This window comes from Salarias fasciatus, chromosome 15 (assembly GCF_902148845.1).
Source record: "Salarias fasciatus chromosome 15, fSalaFa1.1, whole genome shotgun sequence".
In the NCBI taxonomy this organism is placed as follows: domain Eukaryota; kingdom Metazoa; phylum Chordata; class Actinopteri; order Blenniiformes; family Blenniidae; genus Salarias; species Salarias fasciatus.
This window is the reverse complement of record NC_043759.1, coordinates 4,511,509-4,531,747: the sequence shown is the minus strand read 5'-3', so window position 1 is coordinate 4,531,747 and position 20,239 is coordinate 4,511,509. Positions and strand designations below refer to the sequence as shown.

At 49.8% G+C, this 20,239-nt stretch overlaps 2 protein-coding genes across 2 annotated transcripts in view; both read left to right on the top strand.

The window, feature by feature from the left end:
* LOC115402059 (NACHT, LRR and PYD domains-containing protein 4C-like) overlaps nt 1–20,239 on the top strand; it is an 868,403-nt gene that overhangs the window by 795,809 nt on the left and 52,355 nt on the right. The window lies entirely within an intron of this gene.
* Nucleotides 1,659–20,239, top strand: part of LOC115402263 (NLR family CARD domain-containing protein 3-like) — a 33,611-nt gene continuing 15,030 nt past the window's right edge. The window contains exons 1-3 of the mRNA XM_030110777.1: nt 1,659–1,724; nt 8,774–8,964; nt 13,184–13,218. Coding sequence (XP_029966637.1) covers nt 1,659–1,724; nt 8,774–8,964; nt 13,184–13,218 — 292 coding nt within the window. The remainder of the gene's footprint in view (nt 1,725–8,773; nt 8,965–13,183; nt 13,219–20,239) is intronic.

The following is a 20,239-nucleotide window of genomic DNA, read 5'->3' as shown; positions in this document are numbered from 1 at the left end:
TAAATCACGCTTTACTGCAAACAAGTGTGTTGTTGCATCTTTTGAGCCTTACACAGCCATCGGAGTGGTATCCGAGAAGCGATGGGAGGAAACGGCTGGTCAGCCACGTCCAGCCAGGGTCAACATCCCCCCCCAGCAGCCAGAACTGTGCTCCTTTAACAGGCACCATACAACCACAGCTGTTCCCAATCTGTACCGTGAACACTGTTGACGAAACAACTGAACATCTAAAAAATGGTAAAAAGCTGTACAATGGCTCATGAAGCGGGTGGAATTTCTTCAACAGATGAACTTTGTGAGCGTGTGTGTGTGTGTGTGTGTGTGTGTGTGAGAGAGAGAGAGAGATGGAGGGAGGGAAGAAATATTCTTATGTGAACATGTGTGGAGGGGGCAGTGTGTTTAGTGAACAAGTGTAAATGTTTCAGCACCATGGACAGTAACGTATTCTGTCTCTCCGCTCGTGTGTGTGTGTGTGTGTGTGTGTGTGTGTGTGTGTGTGTGTGTGTGTGTGTGTGTGTGTGTTTGTAACTATGTGTTTGTATAGCTGTGTTTTTCATGCTGTGTCTGCATGCGTTTCAGCTGATGCTCATGGAAATCCTGGTGTGGAGCTGAGCTGCAGGCCACGCCCCCACTGTGTGAGGTCTGGGTGTGTCTCTCTGCCTGAAGGCAGCAGGTTGAGGCAGCAGGTGGAAGCAGTCTGCTAGTTCAGGGAGTTGGAGGCACTCAGCTCAGAAGCTGAGGGAGCAGTGTGTGCATGCTGGTGGGAGAAAGAGCTCAGAAACTAAAGCTTGTTCCTAAGAAGAGAGAGGAGCCGCTGAGCTTTCAGTTCTCTGAGGCCAGTGATTGTCAAATGGAATGAAATCCGGTCAATCCGTCCCGTGATTCAAGTTCCCCCAAAAAAAGTGGCTCGACGCCAAATCTAATTGCCGACCCCTGTCTTAGGCCATAAGGTGAAAGCTGTCTTGTTTCATCCCGTTCTGACATATGTGACACTGCAATCTTTTTACTCATTTAAAAAGATGCACTGATTCTGGGCAAGATGTTCAAAGTTTTCCATCTGTAATCCCGCAGTTTTTTTAAATCAGTGTTGGGAGTCGGTCAGATTTTGGCATAGCGGTATTGTTGTGATGCGTGCTGCGGTTTGAGTCATGTGTCACCTGCTGGTCCAATAGGAGAGCACAAAATATTCAAGATGGCTGCGACCAGGCTGCGATCTTCCAGCACCTCAGAGGATGAAAACACAACGAAAACTTTTAAAAGTCATCAAAAATTTTCGATATGCAGAAAAAAGAACAAAGACAGAATTTTTCGGCAACACGATGGGAAACATTCAGACACTGCACCAAACGATAGCTTTGTTTGATTCTGTCTTTATCCTTTGGAGAGACCAGAACCTCTATTTTCTGTGAGGCCGAATTGTGCACTTTATTCATCTGAATTGTTTTTTGTTTTTTTTTCTGCGTTTATGCCTGAAGAAGACAGACTCCGGTCGAAACGTCGCGAGTAAAAGCATGCATTTCAGGATTATTTCCTATTTCTCATTCAGTACTTTCTTTTTCGTTTTCTTTATTTTGCCAGCCTTATTTATTTTTTTATTCCTGCCAATTCGGCGTCGGTGATGTGGGAGGAAAGTGAGGGGTGGACTGTGGTTCACCGCGATGTACCCCGCAGCCGTGCGCGCTTCCAAGACGCTCAGCAGGAAACTTCCCGGAGCGCCGGGGAGGGTCCGGAGGGGAGCGGGGGGGAGAGAGCTTCATCCTGGGAAGGACCGGCTGGGGGCAGGATGATCATGACAGAGTTTGTGTTCAGCACTTATTGGGACTCATACCTTCTCCGGCTGTGACTGTACTGGTGCTTTTCATGGCGAGGGGAAAAAGAGACATTTTCTGTAGCTTGTGAGAAAGCAGGATACCTCACTGCATTTTCAAATCTAGGTAGAAGTTTTAACCTGGACCAGTTCATCTTTGAAGTACTTTGCAAATATGTGTGCCACCTGTATGGCCAGTCATCTGCTGAAAATGTGAACGATGCAAGATACAGAGCGTTCTGCATGGCATCATCAGCTTTACCAGAACTATCAATGCCTCCAACACGTGATGCTCGACACCAACACTGCAAAAGGTCAAACTCCCAAGCAGCAATAATGAGACATTGTCTGAAAGATGTGATGTGTGCACCCTCACCCATTGGCAGAGGACGGCACACTGAAGATGTTGAGTTAAAGGGCAACTTCGGTTTTTTGACATCTGGACCTTATTTCTAGGTGTGTCATGCTCATATACTCACTCAGACAAACACCGTGCAGCTCGGAGTCCTTCAGAAGTTATTTAGATCCAACCGATGTAGCCACACTTAGCGGGGGCCACGGCAGGGGAGCTTCAGCGCGGGACATAATCTCTGCAAAGTCGCTCATCGCAAGCCCCGTCGTGAAGTTGGCACCATTGGCGGTTCTAGGGAGGGGCCAACAGGGGCCAGTGCCCCTGTAGCAGTGAGTCTGAACCCCCCTGTGCCCCCCCGAATGACGATCATATGGTAATGATATTGTGCTGACGCAGAAGGTGGAACTACTGTGCGCGGCTTAACATTCTAGTGAGATACTTTAGTGCGTTGCACCACTGAACAAAGACAAGCGCGAAGCAACCTTCATGAAAGCAACCCAACGAGAGGCAGCCGGAACCACTAAGAACAATATTGTATTGTTACAAGATCAGACTTCAGGTAATGAAATGTTGTTGACTAACTATAAATTATAATAGCAGCCCGCCATACCAGGCGTCAATGTCAGCTTGAGTTGATTGCATGGTTCTAGTGAACATTAGTTAAACATAACACAACACAAAATCAGGCAAGCCCACAATAGTAGCCTATTATAATGTCATTTATACTCTGGGTTGCTGAGGTGTTGTGTATTCCTCTCCATTGCTTTGTGTCTATTGTTCAAAGTGAAGAGGAAAAAGGACATTTCATCCTATTTCTGCACCAAAACGACAAAGGCATCAGCAGATGAGAGAGAGCCAAATGATGGTGTTGAGAGAACCACAGGGACAGAGCCAGAGGATTTGGGAGACACTGCTTTTCAGAGAGAGGGCACAGAGCAGGAGAGAGAGGCAGATGAAGAGAGTGAAGAAGAAAAGACTGAAGCGGAGCGTGAGACACAGACGGAGAATATATGTGCATCTACAAGCACTGGGCCACCAGGTTTGAAGTTGAAAAGAAAATTTGCATGCATAATAGGTGTGTGAGTGTGTGTGACTTTTTATTTGAATGTTTATTTAACAGGGACGATACATACAACGTTGCGTTTAAAATGGGGAAATGGTCAGTGTATTTGCAGTATTATCCCAGGTTTCTGCTGCTGGAACCAATCATCGCTTCATTGCCTGCACCTGGGGAGCCTGATCAGTGAGCAGCTCGTCAGCCAATGATGCAACTCACCCGAAGAGTTAAAAGCGGCTGACGGGACACAGACTGTAACCAACCACGCTCATGTGCCTCCTGGAGTCAGTTGACAGTTGTCGCTGTCAGTTAGTGAGGCACTCGTTTCTGTTTGTGGCTCTCAGTTCTGGGTTTTGGGTTTTCTGTTTTTGGTTTCAGGAATCTTGTTGCATTACCTTTATTTTTAGTTACCTTTTGGCTTGGTGTTTGTGGTTTGATAGCTCTACTTTAGAGTCTTTTTGTTCCCGTTTGTTCTTACTTTTGGCTAATAAATAACTTCAATTTCCACGTAACTCCTGTGGCATTTTGTTACCGCATTTTACCTTCTCCTACACGAGCTGGTCGTAACACAGATCAATAAATCAATGTTCTCAGAGGTCTGCAGTCTTGATGCTCCACCACCCTCCACTGAATGTTTAATCAGATTCAGTGAACTACATTTCAAAAGTTCAGTCATATTGCTGTTAATTTTGGTGAAAGTAAATCAAAGGTATGCAGGAGTGTGACACAATTCAGAGACAGTAATATTTTAATGCAATTAATTACTTTCAAATGAGAGGAACTAATATATTTTGGAAGTAACCCGCTCAACACTGACTATTGAAAGAGAAAACTTCTGACACCAGATAAATTGTCAATGTTTGCATTAAAACTCCACGTTCACTTTAAAGTTCTGATTTGAGTCATGAAACAGGTTTCAAACAGGTTTTCAACTCAAGAATTTCCTCCTCTGGGTGTGTCAGAGCTGAAAACATTTTGTCTTGGTCAGATCTGAGAGACGGACTGAGAGGAACACAGAGCAGCTTCTTCTCTCCTCAAGTTTCTTCACACATGGAGAAGAGTCTGAAGAAGATGTGAAGAGAGTTCAGGTGAGAATCTGTCAGCTCTTTAGAAGCTTCCAGAACGGACCAGCAGACTTTTTAACTTAACTTTTTGTCTTTCATTCACACCACCACAAACCTGACAGCTGCTGATTCACGTGTTGGACAAACATCTAAACCAACATTTAACAGGAGTTAAATAATGGTTTCTTCACATTTTGCTGTGGCTGAAAAAACAAAACAAAAAACAAGTTTAGTATTCATACTTTCAGTTTCTGCAGTGGGCGGGGCTTCAGCCCTCCTTCACTCTGATTGGCTCATGTTGATGTCAGTCTTCAATGTACTGAACAAGTGATGTCACGCATGCACACAGACACACACACACACACACACACACAGTGTAAGTTGGTGACACTCCTGTCTGTGTGCTGAGACCTTTGAACACACACCTACCTTGTGTAGAAATGGACTAAATATTCATGTGCTTGATTATTTTCTGGTGGAGCCAGGTGTTGGAGGCTTGTGGACATTCAGAGTTTGTGTTGGAGTGAAGTTTGACATCAGGTTCAGAATTCACTTATTGTCACTGTAAATAAAACTCAATGAAATCTGAAATAGAAGCAGCTCTTGCAAACAGTGCAACACGAAAAAGGAGGAAACAGTGAAGACATAAAGGTTTACAGATTGTACAAGGTCCAATATCAAATTGGGGGGTAGTTTATTTACAAGGTAAAGATAGCATAATTCACAATTCAATACAACATATCATACAACAGAAAACAATCCGAAATCACAGCAGCGATAACTAACACAGAGGCTGACAAAACCAAAATCAATAGCTAACACAAAGACTGACAGAACCAGAACAGTTTTTTTTTTAGAATTAAATTCTGCTGTCCCTTCTTCAGGATCAATGTGGAGTTAGCAGTCCAGGTCAGGTCTTTACTGATGGAGGTGTCCAGGAACCTGAAGTCTGGCATCATCTCCACCCTGTCCCCATTATTCTTATTAACTGAATGATCCAGTTTGCGCCTCCAGAAGTCGATGATCAGTTCCTTCAACTTGGAGATGTTCAGCATGAGGTTGATGATGGAGCACCAGACCGACAGTCACTCCACCTCCACCCTATAAGCAGTCTCATTTCACGGAACACGGAGCGTCGGGGCGCCCCTTGTACGGCCACGGCGCCCTCCGCTGTACACTGCGCCCTCGGCGACCGCCTAGTTCGCCTATTCCCGTTCAAACCGCGGCGCACAGACGACGCCATGACTGCATTTGCACTTCATGCCACTAGGTGCACTGTTTGCATCTTCAACCTTATTTTACACAGACACCACAGAGGAAGAAGGTCTGCAGCCGCTGCAGGCTCTGTCTGCATGTTGTTAGAAAAAGAGTGTGAGCCGGCAAGACGTGGTAAAATGTGCATTGATGCGATGCACCGTTTTTTCAATACAAGAGAAGAACTGAACGATCGTTTCCGCACATTTTCTTTATGTCGTATCAATTAAACTGTATCACAAGTAGTTTGTGGACTCAAAAGACCAAGATTCCTTGCAGATAGAACATGCACAGAACAGTATTTCATGTCCTTTTCGACCGGGTTTTTAAATATGAAGATGAGCATATTCAGGGGTTTGCACGTGTTTATATGGCTGTGCGCCATGTAATGTATTATTCCGTCAATATTCCAGTTAATAAAGAGTTTTTGCCTTTACAAACTTTCTCAATCTCGCAGCATTTCGATCTCGCCAGATCTCGTGACACGAGATTTCGTCCCATCCCTAATTCCAACCTCACTCATTCTCCAGACAACATCCAGAAAAACTTCATCCTGAGTCAGGATGACTCAAGACACACACACTCACACACATACACAAATGTTTTTTCAATACATTACTGGGACACTTTCTATTGGGGACCCAAATCAGGTCTCCTTCAGGAACATTCAACAGTAGTTTGTAGATCAGACGGGCCGTCAAAATGCTCATATTTAACTGTGTGCATGTATGTGTGTGTAGGTGTGTGTTCTGCCATGGATCAGTGTGAGGACAGAGAGGAGGGAGTCCCTCCCTCTAAAAGGACTCTGTGTGGAGAACATGAGAACCAGACCACAGATCAGAGGTGAGACCTCCATCTTCAGCGTGTGTGTGTGTGTGTGTGTGTGTGTGAGTGGGGGGGGGGGGAATGTCCCCACAACAATAGGAAAACCAGGCACAATTTGTGGGGACATTTTTTGGGTCCCCATGAGGGGAAACAGTGTTTTCTTGGCGGTGTTGTTGTTCCTGAAAAAAGTAAAAGGGCAAAAACATTTATTTAGTGTCAGGCATTGCTTGGTCTGGGTCAGGATAGGGTAAGGGGTTAGATATGAATAGGAGTCAATGGAAGGTCCCCACAAGAATAGCCATACCCAACGTGTGTGTGTATGTGTGTGCGTGCGTGCGTCTAAAATCTTCGAATTTTTGTATCAGGTCAGAGCCTGAAGTTGAACCCAGCTGCGTGTCCCTGAAGAGTGACTGGTCCAAGGAAAACATAATTGATTTTAAAATACAGTGAGTTTTATTTCCCATTGTCTGCATTTCATGTCTTTATTTAAAAAAATGATTCAGTCACATGTCATTGAGGCTAAAATCCTGCTGAAGTTTCTAACTGTTCAATAGTTCTCACTCAGAGAATCATCAGAGTCTGAAACTCTCAATTCTTCCCTTTATCCTCCAATCTTCCTCCCATTTTCCCACTCAGTCTGTTCCTGATGCTGTGTTTGTTTTCAGCTCTGACTCTGAGTTTCCATCCAGCTGTGTGTCCCTGAAGAGTGACGGGTCCAGGATGCAACCCATTTCATTTCAACCTGGAGCAGGAAGTGCTGATGAGGGGTGAGAATCAGTGTTTGTGTCAGGATTCATCATCATAACAGCAGCTTGAACAAAGTCAACATGTTTCTGCAGCGTCAGCCAGCAGAGCTCCCAGGTTCTCCGTGGAGGCTCCGCCCCTCAGCATCAAACACATCTGGACTCCATCTTTATGGTGAGAACAAGTCTCCATTCAACACTTTACTGTCACATCAGTGAGACAGAAGACGTTTTTGTGACTTCCAGATGAAACATGAAACAGACTAGGGCTGCACGATTTTGACAAAAAACCTAATTGCAATTTTTCTGACCAATCATGCGATTGCGATTCGATTTGTGATTTTCACATTTTATACTTTCAAATGCAGAAAACTGCTAAAGTTATGGTAAAATAATAATTGCTGTTACTTTTACATGGTCTTGCTCAAGTTGACACATAAAATAACCTAACGTAAACTAACCTGACAAAGCTTCAGGCAGCAGCAGCGAGGCGCCACCGTGCGCGTCTGCATCACGTTTGGAAAAAAAGAGTGCGTTTTAATGAAATATAAAAAAAATTAATGAAAATTCAATGCTGTCCAAATTGGAATTCAATACTGGTCTTGCTTGCATGGTTCACAGAACATTATTTAATTTAGTAACAGTTTTCAGTGTGAAATAAATGGAAATTAAAAACCAGAACCGCAAATAGGCACCAATCAGAAACCAACTTCAACTTGCAAAAAAAAAAAAAAAAAAAGAAAAGAAAAGAAAAAAAAGAACTCGCCAGCCTCTAAAGATAAAGGGTAAAAAAAAAATGCTTATTGGTGTAATATTCTTAGATCACACTCAGTTTAGTAATCCTACTCTGGGTCATCTTCCCTCACATTCTTGGGCTGCAGCTTCATATTTTCATGGAGAAAGATGAGAGCATCCACATGAGGGCTGTGGGGCGATCGGGTGAGAGAGAGAATAACCTGCGACTTGTCAACGTTTCTATTAATTGTGTAATGGTGTTGGTATAAATTAGATGTGTCTCCTCTGGATCTGGCTGCTGCACGGCGACACAGTTTTCCTTGCTTTTGCTCCACGTCGTTTTTTTCAAACCCAAAGTAAGTCCAAACAACGGAACTACAGTTCTTTATAATACCAGCTGCTCTGCTCCCTCTTCTGTTGTCATCTCAGCCATTTTCACACCGAGAATGAGTCACAATGCAAACTTTTTGCTCCTCACGACACCGCAAAGCACACAGTTTGTTTTTAGCAACCTGACGCTAGTTAGCTGCAGCAGTGCAGTGCATACATACTTGCTTCCTATTGTCATTTCTGATTGGCCGATGGGCCGGAATGCGAGAATCGAACGTTTTGATTGGCGGATAGGTCTGTCACTCAAATGCCTCTATAAACCTCAGCTCTGTGCGGTTCGGTTACCGCAGCAGCTAAACCTCAATTTCGATGAGGTGTCGGTTAATCGTGCAGCCCTAAAGCAGACTCTCAGCTTCTTAGATCCATTCAGGTCCAGAGTGAAACAGTCCAACCTTCATCCAGCTTCCAGCCTTCACTGATGCTGAAGCTGTTTCTGCTGGAGATCCACATGAAGTCTGACTCTGCTTCACATGTTGTCCATCCTGGATTTACACTCACATCTCCATCTGTATAACTCCAGATGTTTCTCTGTTCCAGCTGCTGGAGGACAACATGGTGACTTTCATGAAGGAGGAGCTGAAGAAGATGAAGAAGCTCCTGAGTCCAGATTACCCAGAATGCTCAGAGAGTGAGAGAGAGGATGAGGATGAAGAGCAGAGGAGCAGCAGAGAGTCATTAGTGAGGATCACACTGGACTTCCTGAGGAGGATGAAGCAGGAGAAGCTGGCTGAGCGTCTGTGGAGCAGTAAGAGGATTTGATCTCATTTCACAGGATGGAGATGAAACAGAGAAATGTTTTCAGGTAGAAGAGAGACTGGAGAGCAGAGAGCAGAGACAGAGTGTAAAGATCAGAGTGCATATCCAGATCAGACATAGAAACTTTCAGACAGAAGCAGCTTGAACAGGGGTCTGCAACCTTGACCACCAAAAGATCCATTTTTGTGACTTTCTGTCAGAGGTGGGACCAAGTCCTTGTTTTGCAAGTCAAAGTCGAGTCTCAAGTCTTTGCACTCGAGTCCCGAGTCGAGTCCCGAGTCCTAAACTTCTTTCCTCGAGTCCTAAACAAGTCATTAAAAAAAAAAAAAAAAAAAAAAAAAAAAAAAAAACTGGGGAGGCACTGTTAAGGAAATTTTGGACTGAGATATTGATACTTTTTGAGAAGCGAGCTTGTAGATTGGGTATTTTCACCATATCTGTCAAACACAACATAAAGGTGCTGTGCTCCACCTGCCCCCAATGACCAGTCACCACTGCTTTTGAGAAGTGCTTGAAATGATGACTATAACTGATTTTACTTTTGGTGTGGCTGCCTTGAAGCCCTCTGAGGCAACTGTTGTTGTGATACTGGGCTATACAAAAATAAATTGATTGATTGATTGAGATGCTTAGAGAATTATTTCACATTGTAGGCGATTGTCATGTTTTTAATAAAATCCTCTGGCCTCAAACTTTTATATGAGTTACAAACCCAACAATGCTGAACTTCATGTTGAAATCAGCTCCATGTCAGATACATAAGCTACTTGTCAACAGGATTTACAGCTCAGGGACAACACAGAAACAAACCACTGAACTCTATTCATCACAAATAGGAATAAGGTCAAAGCATTTCCAGAATAAAAGAATAAACCTCGGGAGGACAGTTGGAGTTACATTAGAACACAGGCTGTTACCAGAACATTATATCTGTGACTGGACCAATCTTGGCTTCAAGCCTAACCATCCATTTCCACTCAAATTGAACATTTTACACAAAGCAACTCCAGGAGTAAATGCAAAAATTACAAAAACACAGTCAGGCAGCCCACAACAGACACACCAATGATCAGTCTGTCTGATGACTCTGTCAACTTTGTCACAAAAACCTGGTGAATCAGCAGAGGAAGAACAACATGAAGCCTTATTGTCTGACCTTTGTTGCTGGGAGGCTGGAAAAATTTATTATCATCATTCTTATTATTATTATTAGCTTTAATTATTGGAGCAAAACTCTGCCATGAGTGGATATTCCAGGTTATGGTATGACCTCTTCCTCTCCTGCTCTCTGGTGTTTCATGGAAGTTTTAATTCTGCTGTGCTGTTTACTGCCTCCTGTACAACCTGCGTACGGCCAGCCATTCTGTTTCCTTCTTTCATTTATAAAATCTGAGGAAAGACCTAATCACAAATCAACATTTCAAAAAGAAAAGCAACCGACATCAGAGGAGGCAGTCTGTTAATCCAAAGAATCACCATCAGACGCCCTCAGATAGCTTTAGACTGATCAAGCTAATGAACCAGATCTACACATACTGACATGTCTCTGCCCTGGTAAAGATGCTCTGCCACCATTAAAGAAATATATTAAAATACTAACTGCACCATCGACACAACAACAAACATTACTGAACATCCAAGGTGTGTTAGACACAGAGAACCATCAGTCTCAGGAGGGTTTTCCATTATTTTATTTGTCCAGGAGCAGAGTTCAACAGAAATGAACAAAGCTGACAGAACTGGTGACTGAAGAGGTGACGTCTGCACAAAGAAAGAAAGAAAGAAACAATAAAATAATAGTCCAGTTATCTCCCAGGTTACAGATTACTAGTTACAATGAAAGTGCAAAGTGTACTTATTTGATCAGGAGACCCTGGTTCTTGCTGGAGGTCCCAGTGGAGACCCTGGTCAGACCCTGGTCTGGCTCCTGCTGGTGGTTCAGTGTTCTCTTGTGAAGTGGAGAGCAGCCTCAGTTCTCTGCAGCGTCTGAAAACGAGGCTCTGCTCCACGATGTCCCAGGAGAGGCTCAGCAGTGTGACGCCGAGCGCCCACATACTGCGGAACGGCTCCGCTGCGCTGCGCCGCGCAGGTCGCAGCACTCACGCAGCCTTACTAGAGCGCCCACCTGATGCGGTGCGGCTGCGCCACAGCACTCCGCCTTTTGACCAGACATGCGCTCAGCGCATGTGTGGGGTTATGTTTCCATGACTATCTCCATGTAAAAATGTTTGATCAGGCACTTTATATCGTTACAATTTACTCACCACTCATGCCAATAACTTCAGCTATTGTTGCCCGAGTGTTCTCCTTTCTGCTGGTGTCTTTATAAAAAAGATGACTGGTGGTGACCTGTAGGACTTCCAGTCCTCACAGCTGCAGTTCTGTTGGGGACAAAAGACAGTGTCTGAGTATGTTTAGCTCTGTTTTCTATGTTCAGTGTTAAATGTCCAGTGAGCTGTGAACCAAGGGGCAGATTTAAAAAAACAGTCTTCACTGAAGTGTGCCCATTTAAACCTATCTTAAAATAAATTTTGTTTCCTTAATGAAATAAAGCATCTTTGATGCATTCTTCTTCATTACAGTTCACAAATAAAAATATGAAATTCATCCCTATTCACATCTTTCAATAAAACTCGCAATTCTTTTTAATCAAAAGCAGCAGGTCCCCCGGGGACGAAAAGTATGTTGATGATGAACATCAGCTGAGACTAGAATGAGGCCAAACAGCCTCAAAATGTTGCTGTTAGCATGTTGACAGTAAAGTTCTTCAGGGCATATCCACTTTTCAAAACAGACGACCGCCTCTTGCATAAAGTCTATAACCTGGGATAATCACAGGGTTAAACAAGCAACCAAGTTTTCAAACTCACCACAGGTGCTGCAGAAGACAGAGCGAAAGTTACGTATGTAACTACGGTTCTATGAATCCCGGATGACCGCCAGAGGCGGTGCTTAAAGCACTGGAATGTTCCCTTCGCGCATGCGTAGTTCGAGTATGTATACCAACAAAGTCACTCGTGACCCCTGGGTGACCCAGGAACTGCTTAAGTTCAGGGCTACACCCACCACTCGCCTCCTACGGAATCTTCTCGCGTAACCACGAGGATTCCGAGTGACAGAGTGCTCTGGCGGTCATCCGGGATTCATAGAACCGTAGTTACATACGTAACTTTCGTTCTATTTCATCCCTACTGACCGCCAGAGGCGGTGCTTAAAGCACTGGAATGACGTATGCCAACTTGGTCACGAGGAATCCCAGAGACTGAAAAGCCTCTGCAGGGCCCAATACCAACCGCAGTGGATGCGGAGGCACAATAGCCAACCTGGAGGACCTGGAAAAGGTGTCAGGCATCGTCCCAACGGCGAAAGCCCATAGCCCGCCCAGGAGCACCCCCATCAGGGCGACCCCTGGCGTGGACACCGCCCTGGTGGAGTGGCAATGCACACCCTTGGACAGAGGCCGCCCAGCGGCCCGATAGAACGGCAAATGGCGTCCACAACCCAGCGGGACAGGCACTGCCTGGAAAGAGCAGAGCCCCGACTCGGGCCACCGTAGTGGGCAACAAACTGGTCAGATGTCCGCACATCTGCCACAGCATCCATGTAGCCTCTCAGAGCTCCGACTGGACACAAGAGCCCTGGCTGGCGCGCCACCCGCTCCATCCGGGCGCCACCGGAGGCATGCCGGGCGAATAGACAGAGCGCGCAGCCACACGCTACGCCGTGGTAACGGCCAGCATAACGTCGTCCTACGCAACACATACTGCAGCCCTGCTGCTGCCAGAGGTGCAAAGGGAGGCAGACAAGCTCTCCAGCACCAGACGTAGATCCGAGGTGGGTGCCCGTGGCCCCCAGGGGGGGTAAGCCTCAGAGCCCCCCTGCGTAAAGCCCACACCAGAGTGTGGTCCCCAATCGCGCCGCCTGCAACCATGCATGGCGGGCTGGCCCGCCACCACATACACCCCCAGGGTGAACGGGGACTGGGCTACGTCCAAAGACTGCCGAAGTCCAGGACCGCGGGGACTGGGCAGGGCACCGGGTTGCCCCCATGGCTGTTGCACCACCGTGCAACCAACCTCCACCACTAACAGACAGCCGCCAGTAGAGGGCGCCCTAGCATCCGAGGCGGCTCACCCAACAGGCTTCAAACAGCTGCTGAGCAGCGAGTCGGGCCCCTCAGTCGCCAGGCGCAAGACAGAGACGGCGAGGACGGGGGTGCCCCACCCGGCCACCGCGTCGAGACAGCAGAACCCTCCTGCTGAGAAGGCGCCATGGGCTGCCGCAGAACAACCAGCGGAGCAGAGGAAACCAAGCCCGTGCCGGCCAGCAGGGGGCCACCAGCAGCACTGTGTGCGTATGAGCCCCTCTGAAGCACCCTGATGGGCGTCAACCAAGAAGAGGGGCCGGCGGGAACGTCCACCGAAGGGCTTGCGGCCAAGAGTGCACGAGCGCCTCGTGGCCCAGAGGCCAGCGGCTCTCGTGGGGTTAGGAGGAAAGTGGCCACCTCCTAAGCAACCCCCAGTGCACATATCCCCCATGGAGGCACCACCCCCCTGGTGTAGGATCCCAACAGGAGAGGGAGTCCGTCAGCGCGTTGAGGCCCCTGCAGGCACATGACCTGCAGGCCGGCCAGACAGGACGCCAACCGGCCACAACGCCACTGGGAGGCCTGCCATACCAGACGGGCCCGCCAACGAAGCCTGGCTGACGCTAGGCCCAGTAGGGGAATGGACCCCCCGGCGGGCACCGCGGCCACCGCCCTAAGCTGGCCATGTAACACCACAAGCAGGGTCCGTACAAGCCTAGGAAAAGGCGACGCACGGCCATCACCTGCTAGAGGCTCCAGGCCGACACCAGGAGCGCGGCTCGGTAGGACAAGACGGGGCCAGGGCGATAAGCTGCAGGAAGGAAGCGCACGCCACCCGCACAGCCGATACAACATCACCGCGTCAGCAAAGCAGCGGAGCCACATCCGGGAGAGGGAGCGGCCACATGGCGGCCCCCACTCCCCTCTGTCTCACAAGACAGCACCTGCTGGGAATGAGGCAGGGGCGGATACAGCCGACCCGACCCCCACAGAGTCGGTCAGAGGGTCAGGAGATAAGGTTAGTGCAATACGCTGAAGAAGGGGGCATATGCCGCCTACACAGCCAGTGCACGACGGCAAGGCCAACAAGGGGTAGCCGCCCTACGCTCAGGGGAGGGAACAGTGGCACGGCAGTGGCCCCTCACTCCCGCCCTCTCGCCAGAGGTGCCCTGCTCCAAAGCAGGCACCCCTAAGCCGGAAGAACACAACAGTGCTTCCACTGGCAGCGCCCAACCAACACTCACCGCGTGGCGACTGCCACTGCGGGGTCCTACAGCAGGGGAAGCAGCACATGCGACCCATAACTGAGAGCCAGCCAACGGTAGTCCTACCGCAATCAGCAAAGATCATGCCGACAAGCCAAGCGAGGCGCGCACAAACAGAGCTCCGTCCAGGAGGGGGACCAGCTGCTCAGCAGCCCCCTCCTCCATCAGCCCCCACAGTAGCGCCACCCACCAGAGTGGGGGCGCCGCACAAATCACCGGGCCAGCAGCTCAGAGAGCTAACCCAGGTGGAGTTCTCAGCGGCCGCCTGCACCGTCTGCCTGCCCCGCGGTGCCACCCGCCGGCAATGGTGGGTGCACGCAACAAGTCGATACAACGGCAGTGTGACATGCTGGGGGAGGGGCGGACGCCGCCCGCACAGCGGACGCCGCGTGATCAAGCCCCGGAAAGCCAGCTGAGGCCGTACATGGGAGAGGGGAACAGCTGCACAGCGGCACCACTGTTGCTGTGCTGTCGGAGCGGTACCAGGCCAGAAGAAACAGCAGCATACCAGAAGCAGAGGGAGGAGGAGTGTGTCACCTGCACAGTCAACCTCAATCACCGGCCAGCAAGCTGGCAGAAACACACCCTGGCGAGGGACGGCTGCCCCCGGCAGCCCCCCTCCATCAGCTGCCCCTAGGTCCACCGCCAGGGGCGAGGTGGGGGGCTGTGCAAACAGCACCCAGAAGGCAGTAGGACAACAACGATGCAGTAAGCTGAAGGAAGGCAGCCCACGCCGCCTGCACAGCAAACGCTAACCACCGGCCAGGATCCCAGCTAAAGCCACGTCGAGGAGAGGGAACGGCTGCCCAGCAGCTCCCTCATTCAAAGCCTCCAAAGTGGCACCACCCAACAGCAGCGGGGCATGTATTGCACACCCACCACCAATAGTGAAGGGGGTGTATGCCGTCAGCGAAGCAACGCAGAAGACCAGGCCATCCAGGAAGGGAAGCTCGACAGCTCCTTCCACCGTCTGCCACCGCGCCACCCGACAGCCAGGGCGGGTGCGTGCAATAGGCCAGCACAATGGTAGCAAGATCAGCTGAGGGACGCTATAGCCGGCCCCACATCTGGCATATGCTCCAGGCCAGCCGCAGCCGCGCCAGGCACATTACCCAGAGTACATCCCCCGGCCCTCAGAAGGGGGGAGGGTGGGGGGCACCCCCAGCAGCAGAAGAGACCAGCGCCAGGCAGCCGGCCCGCTGCGCCCAGGGCATGTAGCCACTGGCCATGCACAGGTCGTACAACAGCGCCTCCGTGAGGTGAACAGGACCAAGACAACTGGAACAGTGGTCGTGGCCATCATCCGCCTGTAAGGGGGGCTCCCCAGGCAACATCGTGGTGAGAGCCGTCCGTCGTCAAGCACGCAGCTCTCCCACCTCATATCATATCCTGTCCATGGAGGTGGAGGGAAGCGGGCGCACGCCGCCCGCACAACCAAACCAGACACCATCCATGACCAGCAGAGAGAGCGGCCACCAGGCGACTGCTCTCTCCCCTCCTGCCTGACCGCACTGCCGCGCAGGCAGCCGGTCAGAATTATAGCAGCGCAGAAGCTGAGGGAAGGGGGCATACGCCACCTGCACAGCAACTGCAGCGGAGCCCGTCGGAGGACCGGGCGCCCGGAGTAGGAGATGCTAGCGCGATAAGCCGAGGGAAGGGGGCATACGCCGCCTGCACGGCAAACGCAGAGTGTCAAGCTAGCAGCCGGGCAGCACCACAATGGAAAAAAACAGTCGACCAGGGACACCTGCTCCTCACTGCTCCGCAGTGGTGCCATTAGTCAGAGTATCAGGTGCCCGGGACGGTGGTGCGGTAAGCCGAGGGAAGGGGCTGATACGCAGCCTGCACGGCAAACCAAGTGGGTGCGGGGGGGGAAACAATCGCCCCGCTGCTCCTGCGGGAGCGGCTCCACACACCGAGCAACAGGTGCGGGAAAAAGGACAGGGCGGCAGGCTGCACGCCGGCTGCCCAGCAACGTCCGCTACTTAGCATTCCAAGAACAGAAGGCTATACCGCCGCTCGCGCAGAACACGGAGCGGTCCACTGCACAAAGAGTGCAGACAGTGCAATAGCCTAACACCGCACCAGCGGAGGCGCTGCAACTGGCGGAGACACCGCAACCAGGTGGAAACGCCGTAACCTGGCATTGTGGAAACACCGCAACCTGGTGGAAACGCCGTAACCTGGCGTTGCGGAAACACCGCAACCTGGTGGAAACGCCGTAACCCGGCGTTGCGTAGGCGCCGCAACAGCGGAAACACCGCAACCAGCGGAAGCGCCGCAACAGCGGAAACACCGCAACCAGCGCAAGCGCCGCAACAGCGGAAACACCGCAACCAGCGCAAGCGCCGCAACAGCGGAAACACCGCAACCAGCGCAAGCGCCGCAACAGCGGAAACACCGCAACCAGCGCAAGCGCCGCAACAGCGGAAACACCGCAACCAGCGCAAGCGCCGCAACAGCGGAAACACCGCAACCAGCGCAAGCGCCGCAACAGCGGAAACACCGCAACCAGCACAGGCGCCGCAACAGCGGAAACACCGCAACCAGCACAGGCGCCGCAACAGCAGAACACCGCAACCAGCATAACGCACCAAGACATGTACGTGTGTAGAAACACAGCAGGCTAGTGTAGAATCACAGCAGGCTAGTGTGTGGGGGGGGAGGGGGTGTCACGTGCACAGCCCCATCCTAGTAGCATGTATGCCCACGGTCCGGCGGGGGCGGGGGCATGCAGGCCTCAAATAATAGAGACACACCCCTGCCTGCACACTACAATATAGACGCCAGAGAATGCTACCAGCGGAGAAGGAGCGCGGCGGCTCCCTAAGCCTGCTAGCAGAGGCGTCCCCCGTCGGAGCGGGGGTGCACGTGACACAGACACGCACCAGCAGCCGCATGCTATCACTGAGGCCACCGCAGCGGCCGCGGGAACGGCGGGACCCACCCGCCTGGTAGCAGCGGCATCACCTGCCTGAGCAGCTGATATGTAACAATCAGAAGAACGCAGCGGCCGGTGGAAGAGGAGACTGATCCCCCGACACACAACATACCTCACTGACTAGCCGCCTAGCCGAGCTAGCGCCGTGCTCCGCGGCGGCGGGGGCGGGAGCACCCAGCACGCTGCAGCGCCACGCTCATCGGCGCAATCAGAAGCCGAGCCAGTGGTCTCAGCGAGCCCCGCACGGCGGGGGGGGGCTCAATGCGGCTCCACAACAGTCAGAAGCACAGCATCACACCAGCCAATCGCTTCCTGAAGCCGGGCGAGGAACGCGAGCAGCGTCCCTGCGCCCCAAGTACCACCGACCACGCCGCAACGGCCGCTGGCCGTCATGTAAACAAGTCCGGGGGGGGAGCAGCCGCTCCCCCACGCACTCACCATGAGGAATAGTAGATTCAGCAACCTTACCGTCCTTCGGAGGTATGAATGAATCTCTCACCACAGGCGACGCGCAGCGCCACCGAACCAGATGAACGGGACCGCAACACGTCACAGCCTTTGGAGGGCACAAAGCAGCTCCGACCTCGAAGGTCACAAGGCTCCCAGCGACGGTGCATCACAACGCCGTACAGGCTCGTCCCGTCAGGTGTACACGAACAGACGCGAGAAGAAAAAAGGAGGCGAGTGGTGGGTGTAGCCCTGAACTTAAGCAGTTCCTGGGTCACCCAGGGGTCACGAGTGACTTTGTTGGTATACATACTCGAACTACGCATGCGCGAAGGGAACATTCCAGTGCTTTAAGCACCGCCTCTGGCGGTCAGTAGGGATGAAATAGAACTGCTCTGTGTGGAGCTTCCACTGGAACAGACGCACATTTAGAACAGCCGCACTCCTTTGTTTTGTTTTTTTAATCCTCGTGAACGTCTGTTTGCGTCTCTGATGCTTGCGGATGGTGCGTTCAGGAGCATCGGAATGTTATATACTTCTGAAAATAACCGGGGTAAAATGGCTACACGTGAAGGATTTGTGTGTAGTGGAGAAAAAAACACCCCTGGCAAAAGTCTCCCCCTAAACTGACGCCTATGCGCGCATTCCAGGCGGGCAGTGTTGAAAACAATCGTGGCCGACCTGTTGTGTTGTTTGGAATGCGCCTGGAATGCGCGGGTGTCGAAAACGAGCGCTCCCGTCAATGCGGAAGTGAACGAACTCCGCCCGTTGCACGTGGTCTAGGCGACACGAAACAAGCGCTCCCGCCGCAGGCACACCTCGCCACTGCGATCCCATGAAATGAAGCGATAAAAAATAAAAATGATTCATACATCGCACTTTTAAAATGACTATTATGACTTGACGTGACTCGTCGAGTCAAAGGGTTCGAGTCAAGTCCAAGTCCAGAGTCACTAAGCTTAGAGTCCAAGCAAGTCCAAGTCTTTTTTTGATTTTATCAAGTCGAGTCAAAAAGTCATAAAATCGTGACTCGAGTCCGAGTCGAGTCCGAGTCTCGAGTCCAAGTATCCCATCTGTGCTTTCTGTCATTGAAGTTACATTTATTTACCTGTTTTATCTTTGTACAATGACCTTGAAAGGCACTTGGACATTAAATGTACTATTATTATTATTATTAGGGGGCCAAGCCACGGATGGCCAGGGAACGGCGTATGCGATGCAGGACCAGCTGTGCTGGGAACCCTATTGTAATTGAAAAGATTTTTATTATTATTATTATTCTGCCCCTAAAAGTCCCGCTGCAGCCCAAACCGTACATGGGAGGGTGGTGCAATATGGTGGCTTGGTCCAAAACCTCGCCCCAACGGAGGACACAAAAAATCAAAAAATGTTACAGCCCAAAACGCGTTTTGGGCTGTAACTCCCACGCTGTGTGTCACACATTTCAAAAACTGATATCTTCTCATTCCCTGAGTAGAACTGAATCTCTTGGGCTAGGCCACGCCCATTTCTGCCATGAGTTTTTATTGCGAGATTGCAAAAACTGAAAAACATATTTTTTCAAATTGCTCCTTGGGGTTTTGTCGGATCCACGCGAAACTTGGCAGATACAGTCTTCAGATTGTTCTGACCTAAAGTAGAATCTTGCTCCAACAAAATACGTGCAAATGACCCTTGACTAAACTTTACTAGCTAATTGGCTGAACACAAACTTTTGCATATCTTGGTCATAATGAATGCTAGAAACACCAAACTTGAGGTCCTTGGTTGGCATGAAAGCCCAGAGTCCCTCGTGGCGAGCTTCAGCGGGCTTCAAGAAATCCGGGGTCCGAGTTGCGTGGGAGGCTTGGCCCCCGATCAGCACTTCTTGCAGTTCTAGTTATTATTATTATCATTACTATTATTATGAGCCCATAAAATGAGTCTTATGAAGTTTCGAATTTAGTTTAGACGCACAAACTATCGATGAAGATTTAACCACAGTTCAGAGTAGGGAACATGTTATTATACTGACCATCTTTTTGCACCTGATTTTAAAACTTCAGCTCCCCTTTTCAAGCATTTTGTGTTGACTATTAAGAAATGTTAGCTGTTTCAACCATTTTACCGCTTTTTAAGAAGTTTTTCATGCATTTTCCAACTGGCTTTAATTCTTGTCTTTTAGAAATTCTACAGATTACAGTTTTTCATGTGTTCCATCATTTTTACCCTATTTCTTGTGGCTTTAGATCATTTTCCCCTCTTTATTTGTACCTTTCTTTGAGCCCTTTGTTAACCAGGAGTCATAAAATCATGTTGAATTGTGCTGTGGCATAACAGTATGTGACACTATAATAAAGATAAGTTCAATGTTTAATCACATTTCACAATGTGAAAGCTTCATGGAGCCGCTACTGAGGCACTAAAGAGCCTCATGTAGCTCCAGAGCCGCAGATTGTAGACCCCTGAGCTAGACAGTCCAAAACAAGAGATGGAAAACAGTCCGAAGTCAGACCACAGATGGAAATGAACATTAG